We start from the raw sequence: 25905 nt of genomic DNA, 5'->3' as shown, positions 1-25905 counted from the left end.
TCGGGTGGTCGCCAAGGCAAAAACCCGGGCATGGGAGGAGTTCGGTGACACCATGGAGCAAGACGTCCGTACAGCTTCGAGGAGATTCTGCTCCACCATCCGGCGCCTCAAGCAGGGAAAGCAGTGCGCTACCAACACTATCTATAGAAGGGATGGTGTGCTGCTGACCTCTACTCAGGACGTTGTGGATCGGTGTGCAGAATACTTCGAAGACCTCCTCAATCCCATTGAAACGTCTTCCAGTGAGGAAGCAGAGTCTGGGGACTTTGGGTTGGCCTCTCAAATCTCTGGTGCTGAGGTCACTGAGGTGGTTAAAAAGCTCCTCTGTGGCAAGGCTCCGGGGGGTGGATGAGATCTGCCCGGAGTTCCTTAAGGCTCTGGATGTTGTGGGGCTGTGTTGGCTGACGCCGCTCTGCAATGTCGCGTGGACATCGGGGGCAGTCCCACTGGACTGGCAGACCGGAGTGGTAGTCCCCTCATTTAAAAAGGGGGACCACAGGGTGTGTTCCAACTATGGGGGATCACACTCCTGAGCCTTCCTGGTAAGGTCTATTCAGGGGTTCTGGAGAGGAGGGTCTGTCGGATTGTTGAACCTCGGATTCAGGAGGAGCAATGAGGTTTTCGTCCTGGCCGTGGAACACTGGACCAGCTCTGTACCCTTAGGGGGATCCTGGAGGGTGCATGGGAATTGGTCCAACCAGTCTACATGTGTTTTGTGGATTTGGAGAAGGCGTTTGACCGCGTCCCTCGGGGGGCCCTGTGGGGGGTACTCCGGGAGTATGGGGTACCAGGCCCTCTGATACGGGCTGTTAGGCCCCTGTATGACTGGTGTCAAAGCTTGGTCCGCATTGCCGGCAGTAAGTCGGGCTCGTTCCCAGTGAGAGTTGGACTCCGCCAAGACTGCCCTTTGTCACAGATTCTGTTCATAACCTTTATGGACAGGATTTCTAGGTGCAGCCAAGATGTGGAGGGCATCTGGTGGCCTGAGGATCAGGTCTCTGCTTTTTGCAGATGATGTGGTCCTGTTGGCTTCTTCAGAACGTGATCTTCAGCTTTCGCGAGAGGGTGCTCGCTGCAGAACCACAAAGGCGGAGCTGCACCATAAGGTGGAGCTGCACCAGGGTCAGCCCCGCCCATTCACGCAAACTCAGCCTAGCCCACTGACTTCCGTTTTTGTTTTCCAACTTCATCGCAAACTAACCTGACCCACATGAATTATGGCTGTTACTACTTTACAAATGTTAATGCTATGTTCTATGCTCCAATTAAACAAGATAAATATAACTTGCTACATGACAAAGCCTGAATACATCTTGAAATGAAACGATTTCTTTTAGCAGATATCTGCCCACAGCCGCTCTAACAATAATGTGGTGCAACAGCATGAGTGACTGTCATATGTGCTCTGGTAGTCCAGTGGAAAGATCATCTGAAGCAAATTTTGCTTCCCCCTCAGCTGATGCTGGTTCGATTCTCGGTGAGGTCGGCATCAATCTATTTAGCCAGCTGAAACATTGAATTTGTTTATATTTTTGTTGTAATGTTTATTTTCAGCAAAATATTTATGTCTCTAAAAGTTCTTTGAATTTGGTCGTTCCTAAACAGCATTTTAGTTGAAACTCTGCTCACAAATGGACTCACACTGGCTAAATAAACGAATAAATAAATAAACACATTAGTCATTATATTGTAAACGGTATACCAGTAAATTGTTGTAAACATAGTACTGGCAAGTGTAGCTAGAAATTAAGAAAAGGGGTTGTAATCTACCTAAGATTTCTGCCACTGGGAGTCGAACCTGCGCAAAACTATATGCCAACCTGCCTCCATAGCCTCTACCCTACCACATCTGATATGAAGTAAGTGGTGTTACATGTAATTGTCCTATCCAGTGTGTCTTTGGAGATGGGATGTATGGTTTATTGGCGGTGTCTCAGTAGAAGTCATTTCAGAAATAATTTGTCAGAAAATTCACAGAATATCCAGATTTGAGAACCAAGACCAGACCCACTTCAGGGGAGGAGATCAAATTGAAGCTGAGATGGGAGGAAAATGCATGAATGAGGCCAAAAATGGCTTTGGCGTGTTTCTTATGAGGAAATGACAATATAACATGATAAAAAGTTCCAAAAGTTAGATTTTTAATTATATAGAACCTTTACAAAAACTGTTCAGTTAACTTCTCACCTCCGTCCTCAATCTTGTATTTTTTAGCTATAAAACCCTCTTTGGTTCCAGAATGCTATCAAGTCTGACAACTGGAAGGAATTGTACTGACTCTGATGGAATGGACGGGGCTGACTCTGGAATGGGTGGGGCTGACCCTGGTGCAGCTCCACCTTCTGGTGCAGCTCCACCTTTGTGGTTCTGCAGCGAGCACCACTTGGCTTTCGCTGGAGCGGTTCGCAGCCGAGTGTGAAGCAGCTGGGATGAGAATCAGCTCCTCTAAATCTGAGACCATGGTGTTGATTCGGAAAAGGGTAGAATACCTTCTCCTCCGGGTCAGGGATGAGGTCCTGCCCCAAGTGGAGGAGTTTTATGGGCCATTACCATCTGTACCGGGTCGGCCCGGGCCGGGTAGCCCCAGTCGGCCCCAGCCTGGCCCGGTTGATTCCACACATCCTTGCCTTAAGCCCATGTGGGCTGATTCTACCCACCAATCAGAGGCTTGCTCTAATGGAAGGTGTGAATTTTCTGTCAGCAGTGGGTGTGTTGGCCCTGGTCGGCCTGAAGCAGACCCCCTCGAGAATGGGGCTGAGAATGAGCCTTGGTTGGCCCGGAAAAATACCAGGCCACCCAGATATGTAAACAACCTACGCTACCCGGCCCGGGCCGACCCGGTACTGATGGGAATGGCCCATAAGTATCTTGGGGTCTTGTTCACGAGTGAGGGAAAACTGGAGCGTGAGATCGATAGGCGGATTGGTGCTGCATCTGCAGTGATGTGGGCGTTGTACCGGTCTGTCGTGGTGAAGAGAGAGCCGAGTCAGATTACGAAGCTCTCAATTTACCGGTCAATCTACGTTCCTACCCTCACCTGTGGTCATGAGCTTTGAGTAGTGACCGAAAGAACGAGATCACGGAAACAAGCGGCCGAAATGAGTTTTCTCCGAAGAGTGGCTGGGCTCTCCCTTAGAGATAGGGTGAGAAGCTCGGTCATTCGGGAGGGGCTCGGAGTAGACCCGCTGCTCCTCCACATCGAGAGGAGCCAGTTGAGGTGGCTCGGGCATCTGGTCAGGGTGCCTCCTGGACACCTCCCTGGTGAGATTTTCCGGGCACGTCCAACCGGGAGGAGGCCTAAAGGTAGACCCAGGACACGGTGGAGGGACTATGTCTCTCACCTGGCCAGGGAACACCTTGGGATTCCCCCAGAGGAGCTGGCCCAAGTGGCTGGGGAGAGGGAAGTCTGGGCCTCTCGCCTTAGGCTACTGCCCCCGCAACCAGACTCCGGATAAGCGGATGAAAATGGATGGATAGATGGATAATGTGATAAAAAAAATTAAGAAAGGGGGAAGAGAAAAGAAATAAGTAAGAGATAACCAGTGAATTCCAAGAAAGATGGAATTGGTAGAAAGAGCAGAATGAGGAGAGGGTGGTGATGAAGATCACACCAAAGCCAGCCTGAACAGGTGAGTTTTCAGCTGCTTTTTAAAGGAGACCACTGAGTCCACTGATCTCAGGCTCAGGGGGAGAGAATTCCTGAGTCTGAGGGCCACAGCAGCAAACGATCTGTCACCTTTAGTCTTTAGCCTGGTGCGCTGCATAACCAGTAGGCTTTGGTAACTGGACCTCACCACCAAACACCAAAGCATTATGGTGCTTGTCCATGTAAGGCCCTAAAGATCTGAACCATGATCTTGAAATGAACCCTGAAGTTGACTGGCAATGTAACAAAGTTATTGTGGCATATCTATTTTATTATGTACGGGTTGGCAACATAATCCAGTCTAAATTGCATTCAAAAATAGAAGCGTTTGTGAATCACATACTACAACAGCTTCCCACAGCCCTGCTGGGGTGTGTGGTGCAGACCCGAAGCAACAACCACAGTCCAGGTATCTGTTGCAGTTCTGCTCCATAGCGCTGCAGACATCAACAAATAAGCAGGATGGTGGGGATTTTTCTTCTGCTTGTTGAGTTTAGTCATTCACAATTATTGTTTTTTCGGAATCCCACTTGATTGTGAGCGTGTTACATGCTAGCATTAGCGCTACCCAATCTGCCCGTAGTTTTATTCTTGATCCCAAACTTTGGACCATTTCCGCCTTTTACAATGGTTTGTGTCTTTGCCAATTTTTTATTGTCCTTCATGGCACCTAGATCACCACATTGTGGGCCAGAAAACGGTGTTCAGACTGTGGTGCGCACATTTTACAAAGCTATGAATCAGTAAAAAATGAAGGAATTTAATGCATTGAACCATTTGATGATTTGTTTCAACCCTAATTTACTGGTAAATAACTTTCAAAACGTCTAAATTATCAAAATGGAAAAAATCGTGATAAACCCGTGATCATGATTTAGCAAAAAATGTATTGTGATATGAGGTTTTTTTCCATATCGCCAACCCTTACCCATAAGGCATGGACGATTTTACAATTTAAAGATTGTGAGTTTTTGTGAATGCCAAAGGGGAGGGGCAAGGCCTCAAACTTTTGTGTACTTGGGGGAAAAAAAATTGTCATAATTGCATTGCCGAAGGTCATGACGTCACAAAATCCCCCCCGAGATCAGCGATCGGCCAAAAACGGCAATCGGTGCACCCCTAGTTGATGTTAAAGAAAATCGTTTACTATAAAATCATTTTTTGGACAAGTGTGTCAAAACGGGTACCAATTTTTGTTTTCAAAATTAGAAAAATAAAGTCTAAAGGAACAAATATGATTTTGTAGTTCAAACAGCAATTCACATTAAATTCGATTCAAAAATACTTTATTAATCCCAGAGGGTAATTGATTGCTGTAGTAGCTCAGAATAATAATCAAGTCTAAAGATGTCCATTTATGTATGAGAACATTACCTTATGCCTGATTGAAACTGGTATTGTTTCATGAGTATTCATTTTGGTTTTCTCAATAAATGGAAATTGAAACATTGATGTAATTTGCTTTAAGTTAAGACAAAATTGGTATTGGTAAAAATCGGTATCTGCAAGTCAGGTTTTCTTCAAGATCGGTGACTGGCCAAAAACTGCAATTGGTTTAAACTGGTTTGGATAAGACTCCACTTCTAGAGCCTGAAAATAGTACACCATAACTTGAAAGAACAAGCCAAATATTTGTCAGTGTAATCAGAACACGATTAAAACAACTCAAATTAAATTGAGACTAACAAATAGTATTTTGGGAGCAAAGATTCCATGAATCAGAACAGCTGGCAACTATGACAACAGGAGGCTTGACTTGCATTTTAAATTAGGGCTGCACAATGTTAGGGAAACCTGCAATGCGCGATAACAATGATTAACATTGCAATGACGATATGACTTGCAATAATGAAATACTTAACTCAAGAAAAAACCAAAGAAATGTAAACATTTTAAAATGACTAAAAGTCTAATTTAAAATGGGGAAAGCAAAAAATGTGATCAAAAGATGTGAGGAAAGGGGAAAAACAGCTAACAAGAAAAGATAATCAGTAGATCCTGGGAAAAGCAGAATTGGCAGAAAGAGCAGAACAAAGCTAATGCAGGTGTTTGCTAGCCATCCAAATTAAGTGTTGTCTAACCAGGGGGCGGGCATCTAACCTATAAGAACCCACCCAATTGGCCAAATGGGTGAAAAGCTCTATTTGATTTATCAAAAATTTCATATTTCCGTTTGACTGACAAAATGCAATATGTGTAGCACACATTTTAGCTGCCCTTTAATTGCATTTTTTTCTGTTCTTTGCAATAAACGTTCTGCACATGCCGATTTCTCAATGACGATACATTTGCATGGGGGGGGGGGGGGGGGATGCTACCTGTGCTCAGGACCAGGGTCTGATGTTGAAACTGTGACCTTATGATGAGGCAGAAACCAGCTGATCCACCATACAGTAGCCACCTAAAATTGACTTTTTAATCTAAAAATAGACAAATCAAATAGTCCATGTTCACTCTTCAGAACAAAACTCATAAATATCACTGAATCACAAATATTAGAGCTCAGGGGATTCAAATATTTTATTTGAATTTGCAAACACTGTAATGAACAAATAGTGCACTAACAAACATGCTTAAGATTGTTCACACACCACCTCACATGGTAACGACCACTTCCTTCCAGGTTTATCTGCTAAAATGTTGTTTATATATTCAAGGTTTAGCTGTGCCCCTGTTATTTCAGTTAGACTCAGCTTTGATTATTTTCTCTCACCGATGCTGTTTAGATCAATTCTATCCAGCTGTTACTAACTTGAAGATCAAACAGGTGCTACAATAAGCAGGTCTTGAACATGGTTTTATTGTGGTGAGTGTCTGGTGTGGAGGTGTTTACACTTAACTTTAGCTTCAACTGTAGAGCTGCTGAGATGCCAAATCTGTCCACATGTTTATTTCTTCTTTATTTATTCAAAGAATCCTGAATCAAACCTCTTCAAATGGATAAAATTTGCATTAAGCGTGTCACCTACTAATTTTGACTAGAACTCTAGAGAGACAGAGACAGGCATCATCACCATTCACCACGGGTCTAACGATTTGCGCATTACGTGGACGTGTCACTCTGTTGCACTTACATGTAGCTGTGTCCAAATTCACGGTCGGCACCCTCAAAGACCAGACCCACTCCGTCCACATGGACACCAGGTCCTTCGTTGAGGCTACAAGCTGAAACTCTTAATGTTAAAGTGGGTCTACAGTCGTTATTCCAACAAATCAGCTGTGGTCTCCAGTATGAATGAATGAATGCCTTGAGAGTCATTTTCTGTGTAAAAATGCTCTGGCGCTTGGTATAGGAAGTAAAAGTTAACAGTTGTGGAGCTGCTAATGCTAATGTTTAGCTATTACTAGCCGAGATGTGCTCTTCTCTTTCCTGGCTGCAAAAATCAACAACAGCCTTCTCCATCAAGCCAAGGTGGGCGAGTCCATGAATGCCAATTTACAGCGTGACATAGATCTACATGGCTTTTTCTGACCCAAGTGTTCCTTGTCTATTTTCTTTCTGCAGATAATGCAGATAATATGGGTAGAAGAATATTTTCACGTTCAGCCTGCATGTGAAACTCAAAGTGTCTGATCATATTTTAAAATGTATCAAGTATTATACGTTTCTCAGTGAACGGTGGAACTTTAGAGAAATACAAAGTTAATTTTCTAAGATAGAAAATATTTCAGTTTTTAAGTAGTTCAGACTGTCCCTTTAGCCACAGCTGAGAAGTACCAAGTATTGATGTTAGTTTTGTGAACAGAAAGTACTTAAACGGCTATACATTATTGTATTATTTTCAGTGCTGGGGAGTAACAGAATACATGTACCACTGTTACATATTAAGAATACTAATTATGTGTATGTGTATTCTGTTTACAATTTTTAAACAAGGTATTTAGAATACAGTTACTTTCGTAATACCATTGGAATGATTGTGTGTTTTCCACTCGAAAGTTGAATAAATAAATTTCGGGCGAAGTGTGTCTCTGCGTTGTGTGGCATATACAGTCTGGCCACGGTCCATTGGTGGCTCTCAGTCATGGGGCGGGCTTGTCTTTTAAACTCTCTCATGCTACTGGATAACAAACAACACGATATACTCAACGCTACAGATGTCAGTCAACAAGGCAGTCTGCCTTAGTCAATGAAGATGCAAATACATCCTTTTTCTAAATAAATTTAAGTACCTCTATCTGCTCTTGAGTCAAAGAATTGCCCAAGTCAAAATATTCCAAAGTTGATGAAGCCATTTCAAATGAGCCATTGCCATATTTGTATCAGTAACATCTCTCTCACCAACAGAGTGCAGTCGCCATTACATCGTGAAACAACTACAAAAATAATATATTGTTTTTCTAAATAAATACACTGAGTTATCAGCTCCTGCTGAACATTTTCCCTTTATTACAGAAACATTATCTATTTACACTTTGATAAAGTAACAAAAAGAACATTTTTTATATATATATTTTCCCAGTCAGCAGATAATGTTTGGCATTAATATGCCCTGTTTCCCTGCAGGAGTAACGCACATAGTGACATTTACTAGACTTAAACGCTGTTTTTAAGGGGAAGTATTCCAAGTATTTAGATTACAGTATCAGGATTTAGCAAATCCACTACAAAATGCATTTTAAAGCAAGAATTCAGTATTCTGTAACTAAATACCTTTACAAAACATTCTCCCCAACACTGGTTATTATACACATTTTGAAAATATTTTGTGGAAGATTTCAATACAAGTGGGCTGCGCAGTGACACAGTGGTTAGAGCTGTTGCCTTGCAGCAAGAAGGTCCTGGGTTCGCTTCCCGGCCTGGGATCTTTCTGCATGGAGTTTGAATGTTCTCCTTGTGCATGCGTGGGTTCCAGCTTCCTCCCACAATCCAAAAACATGACTGTTAGGTTAATTGGTCTGTCTAAATTGTCCTTAGGTGTGTGTGTGATTGTTTGTCCTGTGTGTCTCTGTGTTGCCCTGCGATGGACTGGCTCTCTGTCCAGGGTGTACCCCGCCTGATTGCCCGTTGACCGCTGGAGATAGGCACCAGCCCCCAGCCACCCCCCCCCCCCCCCAGCCCCCCCCCCCCCACACACACACACACACACATGGGACAAAGCAGGTTCAGAAAATGGATGGATGGATGGATTTCAATACAAGTAATGTATTTTTTATTTACTCACTTTGTTCTCTCGCTGTGCTGAAGATGAAGCAAATTCTTTAAAGTGATCAGTGACCATGAAGCTCTTACATGAAGAGGTGGGTCAGTGGCGTCCTCCAACAGGCCTTATTAGCATGTACGCTACTTATGGGGCTGACATTCCAGACCCTCAATCAGAACGATTTTTGAATGAGGGCCGAAACGTCTTAAAGCAACAAGAGAAACTCAGTTTATTTTTTTGACATTTTTGATCTTTGGATTTCCATTTCCACCAACATCCAGCATAAACCGCTGGACTAGCAGGAAAGTAAATCATACATCATCTCCCGGCTGTGTATTCACAGGTCAGAGATCACATCCAGATGAAGGAGCTTCTTCCTGTTTTACCTAAGGGACAGCAACCTCGTCTGGCCCGTGTCATAAGTTTTATACAGACATGAGCCTTTAATGTGATCTTACTTTTAATAAACAACTGGGTTTTAATGGAACGACTGATCTTGTGTGGAGGTTCTGTGCACACGGATAACTCACAACCATGACTGAAGGTTCAGGAAAAACCATGAGATCACAACGAACCAAAAACTTATCAAAGAATGATGATTTACTTTTCTGTGAGCGTCTCAGATTGCCCTCTAACCCGGTTTGTGTCAGAAGAGATTCAGACAGAACCATCCTGGGGTTTGTCCCAGGCTCTTTAACAGATCATTTTAGAGATAGATAGATATGACACCAGATGGACCTTATTTCTGTCCATTCTGTCATGGCCTAAGTCAGAGCAAGCTTGAGCTAAAATGAAACAATATCAGGGTAAAACGTTCAATTGTCAAAGACATAACTTCTGTGGGGAAAGAAATTAACATCACATAAAAAAGTCCCGAGTCTGAGTTTAAACTGTGCAGTCGGACTGGTTCATGTTTCAAAGCTTTTTATTCATTTTTAGGTAAACCAAGGAGAAAATCTATTTTAAAAACATCTAGGCTTGATTACTTTGATTTCTCAGTAGAATCTGAAAATTCTGACTTTAATCATTAATCCACTGTTCTTTGAGTCTGCTCTTCTGTTGAAAGTAGGCAATGATAGTTATTAATATTCAATAGGCCCACGGGTATAATAATTATTAAAATACCTGGATAGATTTAATTAGAGGCAGAAAAGCTTCAGAAATCTACAAGCCGCAACAGGTAACATGGCTTCCCACAGAACAACAGAGCTTCCGAAACAATCAAAAATGAGTTCTAACTTCTAGGAACTATTTACCATTGGACTACATGACCATCAAGCATTTTGGTGGTCCTCAGCTGACATTACTGTCCACCAGTAGGGAACTTATTTTAACTATGAAGGCACAAGGACAAGAAGTCTAATGCCCAACCCCCCCAAAAAAAGGCTTTACCAGATGTGTTGGCCATCTTTGAGGATGCTGTTTAGATGTGTATTTGCAACATAGCTGCTGATTTGCATGAGAGATTTGCAAACTGATGAGAACCTGTTCAATTTAAAGATGTCATTGTTTGCTTGTCAGGTCAACAGACTGGCGTGCCTCAGCAGACCTGCTGCTTTAAGGTTAGATTTGGTAGAACATTGGACTGGATCAGAACCCTTGGTGTGACCAGACAACAGCAGCCCTGTGTGAGAACCTGAATCATGTTCAGATGCAGCACGTAGCTCAGTGGTCCCCCTGAAAAAAACCTCATGGTTAAAGAGGCAAATCTTCCTTTCTGACGGTTTTATAATGGTATTTATTATAGTAATGTTATTTGTAATAGTATTTATGACAGGAATAGTAAAATCCACCTGGGACAGGCAAAGACAGCTCAGACTGAGCAGCAGAGGGAAGGAGGACTTGGTCCAGATGTGGATGCTCTCTGATGGGAGCAGCCATCTCCAGGCAACAGAACTCCAGGGTGGGCTGGGCTGGTACTGGTGCAGCAGCTAACTGGGCCTAGCAATCGTCTCCACAGCAGAGAAATCTGTGTAGGTCTAATCACAATAATCCTGGTTCCGGTTGGCTTTCAGCTGAAGCCACAGCGGTACATCAGAACACACGACCAACATGCCTCAGTCGGATGCATGTCCATTCATTCTCCTCCCTCCCTAAGCCGGGTTTTAGCTGTAGGGGTACAGAACCGGTACCGCTGCCCGAACCCGCTCAGACTGCAGCATCTAATGGACCCATTCACCAAACCTGGTCCGCCTGTCCTAACACTGTGGGAGAGGACGGGACCAACCCGGAGTAACAAGCATTTCATCAGAACCTGTCAAGCAGAACCATCAGTCCCACCCGCCTGGTCACACTGGACTCGCCCCATCATCAGGAATCCGCCAGGACCAAACCGGGGACGCTCGGTGGCACGAGGCCGGCAGGCGGTGACAACGGGATGGATGACCGTTTTTCATCTCAGAGTTACCGGCAGCAACACACGAACCAAACAGCAAACACCTCCAACTAATACTAACCCTTTTTTTCCCCAACAGTCGCTTACCTCAGGCGGTAGCTCGAACCAAATTCCCCGAAGCAGCCATGTTCGGAACCGGTCTTCCTTAGTCCATACGAACCGAGCCCCCTCTTCTGGTCCAGTCGTTCGTGTCTCCAAGTAGAATATCCAAATAATGCACAGCGGCTGTGTGCTCCTAGATTCCTGCTTTAGTTTCCAGTAGAAGTGAGCGGTTCCGTTCTGGATGGAGCTGGAGAGTGAGATATCGATGGGCGATGGTTGCCGGTGCAGCACTAGTTAGCCGTGCCCAGAGGCTGGCAGCCCGCCGCCGCAAGCGCTGACAGCTCCCCTCTACCCAACCAACTTCATTTACTTCGACCACACTTAAACGGAAAGGGTGTCATCTTGTAAAAACTGCGTATGACAAACTGTTTAGAGATCCCGTCCGTTATTTGAAGGTAAAAAGCTAACATTAGCCAGCTAGCTAAGATGCTAGCTGTCTAATAAGACACTGCCATAGTAACTGGAAGACCGTCGGCACAGGGTGCTCGGCAGCTACATGCGTCCAACGGACCAACCTTGGAAATGCAGAAAAAAAGAGCGGTTGGGCAGGCAGCGCTCCAGCTGGCCCGGTTCTGTTCTGACCAGCCCCTCTGATGTTAATATCGGTCAAAGGAGAGGGGCTGCATTGAGCGCGCACTCCCGACAGCACGCGAGTAGTATGATCCAGCGCGCTCCAGAGACATTCCCCACAAAATGGCTGCCAAAACAAATCTGATTACGGTCACAAACTTTCCTCTGTCCGTTCCTCTAAAAACACCGATCCGTTCAGAGGTGATTGCCTTTGTTCAGGAGGCGAGTCGGACCAGAGCTACCAGGGAGGCTCAGCTGGATTTTTATTTCATTCAAATAATGTCATTCAACGTGTGAGAATCTCGAGGTACAAAAACTTCAAATACTTTATTAAAACATTGGCGTTGTCTCCAAAAATAAACAATACAGGCCTTCCACTATTTTTATAATTGTCACTTGAGTGAATCAGTCCAAATTAAGAGGAATGATGGATTAACCATCCAAAACCTCAGTATTTAATTCAAACTGTTTAGAGATATTAAACATCCCATAATAACTCTGAAGGCTGGGGTCAACGTAGACAACTTAAAATGCATGGCGTGTCAAACAGAGGGTAAATCACAACGCTAGTCTGGTCGATGACTTCAAGGATGTTGCTCATCCGCAATGTTCTTCCAGCCTTACGGAGATGGAGGACCTGCAGCGGTTCAGGGGGTGGTTAGTTCATTTTTAATAAATCCAGACGAAGGAGACAAAAGGGAACCAGATGTGGCTGATGGAGACGAGGGGACCGGACAGATGAGGCTGGAGCGATGATCTCACTTCTGTTTGGGTGGAGGTCTGAGGAAAAGAAAAACAAGGTTTACCAAATCTGCATGCGTTTGCTAAAGTCACATCACAACCTCCACCCACCAGTCTGCTCCGTCTGCTGACATGACCAACACTTACTGGTTAGGATCTTATGACCAGATTCTATAAACACGAATTAAGTTGTTTCACTCCATCTGCAAAATGACTAGATAATCTACAAAGCTGCACACACTTATTAAATGCTTTTCACATTCTGGTGGCAGCCATTAAATAAAACGTTTGGTCAGAAAGGGAACAACCTTAACCGCCTCTGAAATGTACTTTTCTGAAAAACCCTCAACCAATCAGTGTGAACGTCCAGTTCTTAATGATTGGATCATATTCCATCCATCAAACTGCTCCTCTCAACGTCTCACCCCACTGCACATACTGTACATTCTGTGAGCGAACAAACTACAAATTTCATTCAAGGATTTGGTTGATTCTGGTTCTGTTCGTGCTGGGAAACATTTAGGAGGTGGCATTACGTCGGGGAATGCAGTTCACATTCAACTGTGGCAGCTAGCTAAACAGTTGCGAGTGCGTGTGTGTGCGCCGCCGTGAGCAAGTAAACAGGACAGAGTGAGTCTGAGGAGGTTCTGTAACTTTCTTCTCTTTAGAGGTGGGGATTTTAGAGCTGTGATTGTGAAGTCAACAAACCAAGAAAGCTAAGCTGCTTCATTTTTTTACCATAACGCCACACCACGTTAGCTAGCATTATACGGTTGGGTAGGTGTATCATTTTAGAAAAGTTGCCCACAACAAGTTGAAACAGTAAAACTGAACCCTTGGGAACAAGCTTTGCATGTTTCTGTATTCTGTACAGCACCTGCCATATACTGTGCGTCTCAGCTTGTAAAACACAAGATGCATCATGATGCATCTCCACGGTAACGCCACCACAACACTAAAACTCTTAGGACAGATTTGACTGACCAGCACCACTGTGGTCGCTACCGCTGCAGTAGGTAGGAGGGTCACGGGTTTCCTGGTCACACAGGACTAACCTGCAGGCGGTCTTTCTCCGAAGCATCAGTGATGAGTGCCTAACCACCTGAAATCAGGTGATGAGTGTAAACTGGTGCTTTAACCCAGCTAGTAATTAGACTCACCTGGGGAACACTACAGGGTGTTAAGAGGGACCTCCAGCTGCCATAATGCTGGGATAGATGGGCCATAGTCTGTCCATGTGAGCATATAAGCTCGACAACACTACCAGCCGAGTTGTCCTCACACCTCAGTGGGGTCAAAAACGCCTCATCTCCCATCCATGGAGTTTTGTCAATTCTAGATGAAAGTTGCAGCATTACAGCTGTTGTAGAAATATTAATTATTGAAGTCCACAGCAGCACTTTAATAATCTGAAGGTGGGTTTGGTTTTGTGAGCGACTAAATGCACACACCTGCTAAGAGTTGATTCTCAATCTGAGTCAGCTCTCCAAAAGGACATCATTCCACCCCTCACTTCTACTGAACTACAGCCCTCACCTATGTGTCCTACAGCACCACCTTCTGGTGACACCAACAAACGTCTTCACTGCAAGTCTCCCAATGAGGTTTGATTTTTTCCCTACAAGATTTTTTTTTTGGCATTTAAAGAAACCCTGACCACACCTAGAATGACCCGCTGACTATTTCACTCTGTAGCACAAACCCCAAAAACACATTCATGAGAATATTATCACTGCTGACCCTAACTAGTCTATACACACACCACATACACCTCTAATAACAGACCAACTGTGTAATTCCTGCTGGTGATCATTTCATTTATTAAAAACGTTGAAGATGTTCTTGGGAAAAGTCATTCAAGCAGGTTAACTAATACTAAAAGTATTCAAAAGTTCCAGCCCCCTTTCTTCAGGCTCCCCTCTAGAGTCACAGAATTGGATGGTCGCAGATAACCAGACTCAAAGGTACTGTCAAACAACTGAAAACATAACGACATTTTATGCTAGGATTTATGGCAGAAAAGATGCCAACAATGGGTCGAACATATACATACCTGTACAAGCTAACATTGCCAGGGATATCTGAGCAGCAATATCACAGAAAAATAAATAAATAAATGCTGCTGAGAAACCTCTTCCACTCCTAAGGCAACAAAGTGACCAGCATTGCCTCAGTGGGAAAACTATTTAAAATTCAGGAACTTTCAAAACAATACTGACAATCAGGGATTTTTAGCACCTGTGACATTTAGAGCGTTAGATTACTGAAGCAGACAGAATGGTGCAGCACAGCTTATTTGGTACGTACTGTACAGTTTGATGGGTTGACAGGTGTAAAGCCTGATTTATACATCTCCATCAGCACGTGTGCACTCACACGCACTGAAGGAGACGTTTTCCTTTTGCACTTCTGTTGGTGTGTTGTGAAGCAATTCTCCACCAGGACAGCAGAAGGCATCGCACTTTTCTGGGGTACACTGCCATTAATGCAGTCACGTCTCTAGTGTGTTTACATTGCGGTGATGCATTTCAGAGACTTTTTAACAAAGACAAGTTTGTCCTCCACCTCTTCATCCAGTCACCACCTCTAAACTCATTTCCCGTAATTCCCTGACTCAAAGGAAAGTTTGCAGAGTATCTCTGCGCTCCCTCAGCCACGGGTGTACTTACATTTATATTGTTGGGGGAGCTTTTCCCATGAGACGTTCAATCTGCTCCGCGGCTGTCGCTACATATGTTCTGCCAGTCAGCCAGACTAACGATTTACATGCATTTTAAAAATCCAATGTCTGTCTATTTAAGGCAATCATTCAGGTTTTCCAGATGTGCATGTAAACACTTGTCTTACCCAGAAGGGCCCTTTGAAATCAGTATGTGAAGGCCTCTGCTGGGGGGTTTGTTTACCTGTAGATGCCCACCACTACAGCATGGTCCCTCTCATATGGCTCCAGGGTCAGCTGTTCCTGTGGTTTCATGTTCTCTGCGCTCATCTTTTTCACCTCAGCAGCAAAAACTGCCTCTGGAGCAGCTGTTGAGTCTATACAGTTTGCCTTAAGAGGAAAAGAACAGAAAGGCCTCAAACACAAGAATAAGTAAAACGCTCTACATTTAGTGACCATTTCCATCAGTCATTAACATGATTTATGCTTGTGCCAGCAGCTCTTTGTCATACTGATATTCCTCTGCTGTAACATGCAGCCCTACTTTCTAAAACATCAACTCAAGAGAGTACTTAAATATTCCTACTAATCAGCACATACAAGCAGAGGCAGTAAGGTAGAATCTAGCTCAAGTTAAAGGTTGGATGTACCTTTATGGAGATCACAAAGTGCCCTCCATTCTTCAGGAAGTTGTGAGCGTTCAGAGCAACAATCCTAGTTTGGTCAGGCTGGGCCACATCAGCAAAGATGACATCCACCATCCCTGTAAAGGAACATCAGCCCTGTTAGATGCTGCTGGCTTCCAGCGACCTTCACCAACTACAGATCAGGGATTTTACAGCAGAGGTAAACCGCAGGGCTGTGTGCCGAGCCCTTTACACCATTAACACTTATGATGGCACCCACTCACTCCTACACAACTCTTGTAGGACTAAGATGACGATGATACAGTCTACAGGGACGAGGTTTGTTGTCGTTGAGAGCAATAAACTGTAGTATTGTGACAGCTCTGCTGCACACAGGGTCTGTAGGTTACAAAATATGAGCTACAAGTGATCAGACTGTATGATTGGCAATCAAAGGCATTGATTGGAATGCAACAACATTGATCTATATTGGAAATCAGCCAATACTGATCAGCAGCTGATCAATGGGAACACCCCTAAGGTGTCTACTTTTCTTTCACAGCAACAAAAATAGGTTAAGACGTAACTTTTAACTTTCTTTAACAGAAAAAACATGATTCCACATCAGAAGATTTTTTCTGCTAACTAGAGAGGGCATAAGGGCCCAAAACCCAATAGTTTTATTGCATTGTGAACAGCACTGATCTAGGTTGTTGATTAAATTGGCCCACATGACTACCCACCAACCAGCATCCTGTATTTGTGGGGATGCCTTGCGTCTTCGATAATTGGAATGATGTTTGTTCGTTTCTTTGCAACGTTGAGGAGGTCACGACCCGATCGATGAGAAAACTCCACAGCATAGACGAGTCCCTCCTACAACACAAGAAACAAGTAAGTATGGCCAGGGTTATGGCTCTGAGCCTATAGGTACAGCACTGACAACCTAATATGGTTATTAAAGGTGTGGAACACTGAAAAAACTTTTAAAATATTGTTTCTAAATAAAAATCGATTATTCTGAATTTTTCATACAGGCTGAAAATAAAAAAAAGTCTCCTACACCTATCTCCTACATTAGCTTCTGATAGAAAATAGACGGTGAAACTCTAGGATTTGGAAATCCAGACAGATCTACATCACACTGTCACTTAACATTCATGGACGCGCCCATCTTGGCTCACGACGGGGAAGGTTGTTGGTTTAGCTTCCAGGAAACAGCAGAGAATGTCTCGTCTAGTAGAAGCTAACCATTAGCATTAGCAACTCCACCACACAGCAGTTTCTCCATGTTTGTGTTATTTGTGGAGATAAAACATCAACATTTGAGTCAGTGGCAAGAGTCGCGTTGCTGTTATCCAATCAGGAGTGAGGTGTCTAAATAGCCAGAAATTAGAATACAAATCCTGCCGTGTTCAGCTCAGCTGTGAGGTGGCTCACTTGTAGATCCTGAAACAGGTGCTTTTTATCCCCAGAATATGACTTACAAGGCATTCACGCCTACTAGAGACCACTGCAGCTGTATTGATTAAACACGTGAACCACACCTTTAAACATGTTAAATATTATAGCTGTCCATTGTTGTATTTTTGTGGCTAGGGCCGGGCCACATGCGAAAAAAAATAAAAATAAATAATAAAAATAAAAAAGGAATAGTTTCCATATCAGCCAAGTGCCTTCCACTGCCTTTGCGGGAGCCCAATGCGCTGAACACACACTAAAATCATAGATAGCAATAAAAGGGACATAAAAGCAGCATACAAAAGGTAAAAGCAGCAAATAGGATGATGTAAAAGGTAAAGCAAAAATAATCAATCTAAAAACTAAGTCACATAAAAGCTTAATGAGTTTTTAAGCGATTCTTGAAGACCTGCAGTGATAGCGACTGTTTGATAGGGCTGGGGGTAAACGATTATTTTTAAAACGATTATTCTGGCGATTATTTTATCGAATAGTCGACTTTTCTAATGACTATTTAGACAATTGATCTGATGATTATTTTTCTATTGCACAGTTAATAAAAACCCCCAAATCTAATAAATTCCTCAAAAAAAAAAAAAAGATTAATTGTTACTGTAAGAGAATAAACACTACAGTCTTTCCATTTTGTATAACACTGCTTTTATTGTGTTGGTTGATTATGTTCTGGTGACGTGTAGAACTTGGGAGTGCAGGCTGCTGCCTGAGAGGTGGTTGGAGACGGAGTGTCTCCATGCTGCTTTGTTTTGGTCACTTATGTGCGTGAGGCGAGTGGTGTTACGACCCTTCCTGTGGAGTTTGGCTCGTGTGCAAAAAGGAAGGGACAATAACATGGGATTTAAAAGTTAAAATGATGATCAGGTTTATTTACAACTACAAAAAAACATAAATCTTTCCATCCACAGGTTGGGAATAATAAAACTAATTCTGCCTGTGGGGAATTAAAACAAAAGTACAAATAAGTAGAGATGTCCCACTGGGCAAAGATTACAGGGTTCTGGACCAAAATATGGATCTCCAAAAGGTCCAAACTCTAAACTGGGCGGTTAAACCAAACTCAAGGTGATATTTTAAACTAAACCAAAAACCCATGACACTCTAAATGTAATAAAAGGGAGATTTACACCACAAAAAAGATGAACTCTAAACCAAAACGTAACCGCTTATGCAAACGCAAGAAGCTGTTAGCGAAAATGATAACAGTAGCTTTACCAGCTTTAAGTTCAAGTTACCAAGTTTAACTAAACCAAAAACACCCAGCAAACAGACCAGCACGGAGGAGAGACTGCTACCACCAAAACAGCTCTCCTAATGTCTGAAAAAAGCTCCTTTATGAAGGGAGAAACGCTCCCGGTGATTTTCTACATCTGTGGTAGAGACGGAGCAGCGCATCTGACCCCGGAAGTTGTTGTCCATTGCCGGGAGACGAAGGCGGGCAAAATAGGAAAGCAATCTAGTAGCGGACGGACATTGTTCCGGGTCTTTGGTATTTGGTGGAGATGTTAGTGAAGGCGGAGAAGAGGGCGAACTAGAGGAAAAACAGGCAGATTCCTCCTCTATTTACAAACTCCTGGGGATGCAACAAGTGGGCGTGGTGCGTCGACTACCGGATCTGACGTCGACAAATTTTTAGAATCGAGCCGTCAACGTCATCGAGGCTTCGCTACAGCCCTCTGTTTGATACCAAGTGGAAGCTCATTCCAGAGACCAAGAAAGCCTGATCCCCTCTAGACCTGTACCAAGTAGGGCTGCTCAATTAATCGAATTTTAATCACAATTATGATCTGAGTTTTGAACGATTATAAAAACAAAACAAGCCGATTATTTGCTCCTCTCTCTTCCACTACTCCGAGTTGCAAATCAAGCGCTCCTCCCACAGTTTTGCCAACTTGTTGCCATGGGCTGCATGGTGACGCAGTGGTTAGCACTGTTGCCTCGCAACACGAAGGTTGCAGGTTCGAAACTTAGCTCGGCTGTGGCCTTTCTGCGTGGAGTTGCGTGTTCTCCCCATGCATGCGTGGGTTTCCTCCGGGTACTCCGGTTTCCCCCACAGATCACAACATGCCCTATAGGTTATAAATTGTAAGTCGCTTCGGATAAAAGAGTCTGATAAATGAATAAACATAAACTTACTTTGTCGCCATTTCCAACAGCTTTTCAGACCCCTTCTTGACTTTTTAAATCCTAAAAGTACCTAGCGAACACCCTAGAAACATTTACGGTAACCCTTAGCTACTTTCTGGGTAACTTTCATTGACATTTCCTGCAGGTTAGCAAAACATTCCGCCTGCGCCCCGGACTGTACTTCAGGACATTAGGAAAGGAAATGATGTAGTGAGTCGCAAAAGAAACGGTTCTCAGAGCCGGCTTCCTCTTGCAGAGGTGTGATCAAGTCACTGCTTTGCGAGTCACAAAGTCTTTCTAGTCAAGTCCATGTCAAAGACAATCAAGTCCAATTCGAGTCCAAAGTCAATGATGTGAAAGTCCAAGTCAAGTCCTTAACTTTGAATTTTCAAGTCATATTCAAGTCATCTGTCCAACTTCAATTTAATGACAATGATAATAAATAAATTCCAGAAATAAAGCTTCTTAAAGCTTCATTTACTTGCTCAAACAAGCAGAAAGCGCAACTGAAGTTGATTATGAACAAAGTGCTGCTGCATTTAGCAGAGCAAGATCAAACCCAGAATGAAGAATGATTTATGATTTTTGTCCATGTCGTGCCACTTTTGTGCTAAAATATTTAATATGCTCAAGTCATCATCAAGTCAATAGATGCAAGTAGATTCAAGTCGCAAGTCACTGGTGTTCAAGTCTGAGTCAAGTTGTAAGTCTTTATAGATTTTATCAAGTCAAGTCAGAAGTCATTAAAATAATGACTCGAGTCCAAGTCATGTGACTTGAGTCCACACCTCTGCACTCTTGCATTAACTGGAGTGTGTGACACACACTGTACCTGCAGGCTACTGAGCCGTCAGACTGCAGGAGCGTGCGTGTGTAAATTCTTGCCGTTTGTATCATCATTGTGTTTTACAGGGAGTCAAAATTCTCCCATACATGCAACCTAAATGATGCAGGAGGTATTTCAAGCTCCTCTCCTCTTCAAGCGTTTCTCCTTTAAATGGAACAGGTAGTGCCTCCGCCCTTCACGTGGCCGATCTGCGAACCGCGCCCAACCGTAGAGCGAGATCTGAACGGATTGCGGATCAATGTTGGTTGCACCCCCAGGGCACGGCCACGATGTATCCCAAACGTGTGGACACAGGGGGAGGTGAACGCCGGTAAAAATGACAAACAAAGCTTGGGCACCACCCGGGCGGTAAGTCGTCAATTATTTACTGCTCGACAAGAACATTTACCGCCAATGGCGCTCAGGCAGTTAAAAGTTTCCACACCTGCAAATGTAGAGAAAATGTGAGATAATGCTCATGTGTGCTGCAGGAAAACTTTTCTTGATTGTTAGCTCTGCGATGTTCTCTGTGCGTAACGTGCTACAAACTTACTCGAGGCCAAATAAACAAATCACCTCTTGTAAAAAAAACAACTAATGGCTCAAGCCATCGTCGATGGTCGAATAATTCGTCCCATCGCCCAACCCTAGTGCACACATAAATACATTTTGGTCAAGGTCTGTATTTGACAACTGTTGTAAACACACACACACACAACACACCATTAGTTGCGTCGCACTGAGTGTTGAACTTACCGGACCTACGATGTCAGACACGTGAGACACAGTGGTACCAGAGGCAGCGCCCAGATACATGACCTTGGCTCCAGGTTTGATATGGATCTGGTCAATTCCTCCCAAGATGGCAGCAGCCAACTTTGAGCGGAAAGGATTCCATGCTCTGTACTCAATCTTCGTCTCCCCTTCCTAAAGGATGGACACCCAGCCGTTATCATTGTAAGGAAAAGCGATTAGTGATGCAATCCAGACAAAACTTCTCTCTCACCTCCACACTCATCCTCTTCTCCCCATAGACAGACTCTCCTACAACCATATTCTTGGTCACCAGAGCATCCTCCTTCCCTCGGCAGATAAACACTCCTGACAAAAAACACACAAGTTAGAGCTCAAACACTCTCTAGCTTACTCGCTCCACATACAACAGCTACTGTTGTGGTGAATCATTTCAGCAAGGGAAGGGCCCAACATGCTACCAGCATTAGCCAACTACCTAGGGCGTTTCTCAATTAGGGTTGTCACGGTAACCGGTGTAGCGGTAAACCCCGGTAAAAAAAGTTGGCAATAATAATAACCGTCTTGTTTTTTAAAAAGTATATTATCTCGGTGGATTACCGTGGCTGCGGTGTAGGTGCGGTGACCCTTACCAGCCACCGTATCATCTGCTGATGTTGCCGGCGGCACATGCGCGCTTTGTTGTCTACAACCAAAACTTTCTTGAAGCTAAAGCTGAAATAATGGCCAAAGGAGGAGACGGCAGTGCTCAGGACATTTATTATCCCTCAAAGAAGACAAAGTGGGAAGTACGGGCATTTTTTTGATATTTGAAGAATGCCGAGGGACAGTTGATAGAAGACGGCTATCCTGTTTGCAGCACGTGCAGAAAAAGTGTCTGTGAAAGGCAGCAACGCTTCAAATCTCATGACACATCTGCGTGACCATCACCCACAACTCTACAGTCAACGTAAGGCAAGCTAACGTTAGCGTTTTAGCTAAAATGCGTGATCCGAGGATTTGGGTTGAGGGAGAATGCAACGAGTCGCTATATAAAGCAGCCGCAGTGCCGCTACCTGCATATAAACCGTGTCGCGGACACCGCCATGTTGAAATAATGCTATGCATTACGGGGCTCCCAGGGGCAGATAAGAGTTGGTCTCTCTCCGAGGCGTTGCTGCCTTTCACAGACACTTTTTCTGCACGTGCTGCAAACAGGATAGCCATCCGTCTTCTATAAACTCCCTCGGCATTCTTCAAATATCTAAAATATGCCCGTACTTCCGACTTTGCGTTCTTTGAGGGATAATAAATGTCCTCCTGAGCGCTGCCGTCTCCTCCTTTGGCCATTATTTCAGCTTTAGCTTCAAGAAAGTTTTGGTTGTAAACAGCAAAGCGCGCATGTGCCGCCGGCAACTTCAGCCGATGATACGGTGGCTGGTAAGGGTCACCGCGCCTACACCGCAGCTACGGTAAACCCACCAAGATAATATAGTTTTTTAAAAAACAAGACGGTTATTATTGTCAACTTTTTTTTAACCGGGGTTTAATGCTACACTGGTTACCGTGATATCCCTACGGCTGATCGGTCTGCTTTGATCTATTTTGAAAATTCCGATCAAAACCGATAGGGGCGCTATCGGCCGATTACGATCAAATGCCGATCTATCGGTGCATCCCTACTGCCCACAATAAAAGGACACCCTGCCATGTGCAGTTTGATCAAACAAAACAACGCCACCGATGTCACAACCCTTGAGGGAGCGAGCAATTGGAATGCTGACTGCAGGAATGTCTACTAGAGCTGTTTCCCATGAAGTGAATGTCCACTTCTCTACCATAAGCCGCCTCCAAAGACATTTCACCTGCAGTCACATGATGCAAGTCTGTTCTATTTAACCATTTTCTTTGACCAAAGAAGGACTGTGTCCTCGTAAGCAAAGGCGTCTGCCCTAGCCAGACATCGCCTTTCGAGGCCAGGCGCCTTGACATCAAGAAACACCCCTTATGGTTCTACATGGAGAAGCCGGCTCAGTCTTCTCTGCAGGCAAGGATTTGGCCACACGATGGGTTTTACAACTTTCTAGGTAAGAATGGAAGTCAAGTACTTCTGGAATTCACATCTAAAACCATTACCCATAGCTTAAAGAGGAGCCGTGGCTGCTGCTACTCATTCCTGCACACACTCCACCACTAGACTAAACATACAGCCAATTCTCAACGGGCAAAACAGATAAGTAAATGTATAGCTATGATCCTACAGCACTGAACAAAGCTGAAGCTGGTTTCCATTTCTAGCTCCTGATTCAGAAAACTGATTTTTAGGACACCCTGAGCCTCATTTACCCTGCTCTAATTTTAAAACTACAATCCTTAGTTTTCACATCTGGACTAGGTCATTCTAGACCAGCAATCGCTAACTAACGTGCAAGATAAATATTGGATTGTTCGATCACAAAGCAGAAATACAAACCTTCGTGTCTGTGTGGCTCAATCAAGACCTTCTTCCCTCCTCCAAAGCCCCTGCCACCACCCCTACCTCCTCTTCCTCTAGGAGTGCCTCGGCCGCCTCCTCTCCCTCTAAATCCTCCACCATCAGGGGACCGAAACCCCCCACCTGAAAAACAAAATGTCTCATTGGAATCTGTGCTGCATTTATGAGTAGGAAATACGTTTAACATCAACTATCACTGAGGTGAATTATTTTGTCAAAACATTTTTGTGGACTAAATGAAGCAAAAAATCTTGGATAAATGACTAAATTGATCAGACATTTTTGAACAAATAAAAGATTATATTAAAGATGGCGAGGACAAAAACCCATTCAAAAGACGGGAAAGATGCGAGTAACAGACATAAGACCACTCAGACTAGGTGAGAGAACCAATCAGAGCCCGCCTACTGAGGTGAAGAGGAGCTAGCTTCTGTTTAAACAAGCTCACAGGTGTTAAAATTAACACATTTGTGCCTTCGACAGCATCCTCACCTCTTCCTCCACGTCCTCCACGATCACCAAACCCCCCACGTCCTCCACGATCACCAAAACCCCCTCGTCCTCGTCCCCCACCTCCTCTTCCTCCTCTGTCCCCACGAAAACCTTAAACAGAAGGACACATCAGACACATTTAAACAGGAGACAGTGGTCTCTAAATGATGTCATTGTACTTTTATATGGGCCAATAGTACTTGTTTACTTGTCACTGACAGTAAAGCAATCATCTCCCTCTGAGGACAACTTGTTTTTTTCTGGAAATAAATCTTTAAAAGTTTATCTCAAAAAGACCAATTAAAATATTTTACCCAGAGAGGTTTTTAAACTATTGATTTATGTTTTCTAAACTTAAAAATCCATAAATCTGAACTTTACTTTAACCTTTGTAACAGCAAAAACTCAACTCTGCTGCAAAGGAACCTCTAGATGAGGAAAGTGGCTTCACCATTCAAGGGTTTAGGATTTAATGTTCTTCATGCTGATAAATATCAGCTTCCTCTGTTGGTGACGCGCTAGCCACACACACGAGTTGTACAGTTCGTGTTTTCTGAGTTGATGCACTAAAGTTTTACTTTCCTGTGTTTTGCTCGCGTACTTCGGTGAGTCCGTAGCACGTGCCTTAGCCGTTTACAACTAACAATGATAATATACGGTCTAATTGTTTGATCTAACAACACAGTTGTGTCTCTTGAGCTCACTTAAGATCCTAGCCATTCGTTTCTTAATGCTTGAACACTGAGAACGGTAACGTTCCATGATAATGTTCCCGGACATGCAGGGCGCTGTAGCCAGACACACACACACACACGATCCAAACCAGGCCCGTAAAGACAAATAAAAACCATGAGTTGAACAAGTCCAACTCGTCATTGTAACAAGCACGGGTACTCTACCTGGTCTCATGTTGCCCAGAAAACAGCCTTAACCCGATCAAAAATTAAGATTCTTATGTTTTTCTCCCGAATGCAGCGTTCAGATCAAGCAGCGTGCGTACGTGCACATGCTCAAAACGTGTTTTCTACTTTGCGGTTTTATGGCAGTCCGCCTAAAACTGTACGTGCACTAACTCCACCTAGCGGTCTGGAGGGTGACCGGCACCTTACCGCTTTGACAAAAACAACAAAAGAATAAGTGTTTCTAGTGATCTTGTACGGCCATTGGTGGGCAAACTGGTGAAACATTGACCCACTATGAGACTGGTTTAGGTTCAAGAGACTGGTTTAGGTTCAAAAACATACTGATGAAAAATATATGAAAATCTGGAATCTGCAGCACCGAGGCACTTGACCTATTACTTGACCTGCCAACTACCGGTAACTTAAAAATGTTTTAGTTGCTTAAAAGCTGATGTACTGAAAAGTGTTAATTGCTGTCAGGTATTTTTATAAATCCTTGAAAACTGCTGTTAAGTCTCTTCTAGAAGAAAATTAGATCATTTAGTGTTGAATAACTACAGACCAATAATCTCCTCTTTGGGGAAATTACTGAAAAACAGTTATGATCCAGCTGAACAACTTTTTGGAGACAGAAAACTTGCTGGTTGGTTTCCAGTTCGACTTTAGACAACACTGCAGCACTGAGATGGCACTGATTAAGGATTTAAATGAGTTTGGTCTCAATACAGGATTCAGGCAAAACATCTGCTCTGGTGATGCTCCATCTGTGGACCACAACATCCTTCTTGATAGGCGTCGTGAGCACCTGCCCCTTTTGCTCGAAGTGTTCAAAGTTCCTTTTTTTCGGTCGTTCGTCAGATTTTACCATACACAACTCAGATGCTGTGTAGCAACTTGTGATGGGCAAGACTCAGTTTAGGCTTTGGTCCATTTCCATTTGGATAACACTAGCTACTCTGACCTAAGGCTCAAA

The 25905-nt window shown here is 43.7% G+C and overlaps 2 protein-coding genes across 2 annotated transcripts in view; both read right to left on the bottom strand.

Annotated features, from left to right (window-relative positions):
* Window positions 1-11409, bottom strand: part of dyrk1b (dual-specificity tyrosine-(Y)-phosphorylation regulated kinase 1B) — a 71016-nt gene extending 59607 nt beyond the window's left edge. Inside the window, exon 1 of the mRNA XM_015949521.3 lies at window positions 11273-11409. The gene's annotated coding sequence lies outside the window, so the exon portion shown is untranslated. The remainder of the gene's footprint in view (window positions 1-11272) is intronic.
* Window positions 11410-12159: 750 nt separating this feature from the next.
* fbl (fibrillarin) lies at window positions 12160-25059 on the bottom strand. Its single transcript, XM_015949522.3, has 9 exons — window positions 24930-25059; window positions 24031-24141; window positions 23518-23661; window positions 21319-21413; window positions 21069-21239; window positions 16627-16759; window positions 15908-16020; window positions 15502-15647; window positions 12160-12637 (listed from the first exon to the last, which is right to left on the bottom strand). The coding sequence occupies exons 1-9, from the start codon at window positions 24937-24939 to the stop codon at window positions 12616-12618; spliced, it is 945 nt and encodes a 314-aa protein (XP_015805008.1). The 5' UTR covers window positions 24940-25059; the 3' UTR covers window positions 12160-12615.
* Between the last annotated feature and the right edge of the window lie 846 nt (window positions 25060-25905).

Source organism: Nothobranchius furzeri, chromosome 5 (genome assembly GCF_043380555.1).
Source record: "Nothobranchius furzeri strain GRZ-AD chromosome 5, NfurGRZ-RIMD1, whole genome shotgun sequence".
Lineage (NCBI taxonomy): Eukaryota > Metazoa > Chordata > Actinopteri > Cyprinodontiformes > Nothobranchiidae > Nothobranchius > Nothobranchius furzeri.
This window is presented reverse-complemented; position numbering and strand designations above follow the sequence as displayed.

Coding starts and splice junctions, on each gene's coding strand:
- fbl (XM_015949522.3), bottom strand. Junction 23,662..24,030: donor TGGAGGACGTGGAGGAAGAG/GTGAGGATGCTG, acceptor TTTGTTTTTCAG/GTGGGGGGTTTCGGTCCCCT. Junction 15,648..15,907: donor ACTTTGTGATCTCCATAAAG/GTACATCCAACC, acceptor TTTCCTCTTAAG/GCAAACTGTATAGACTCAAC.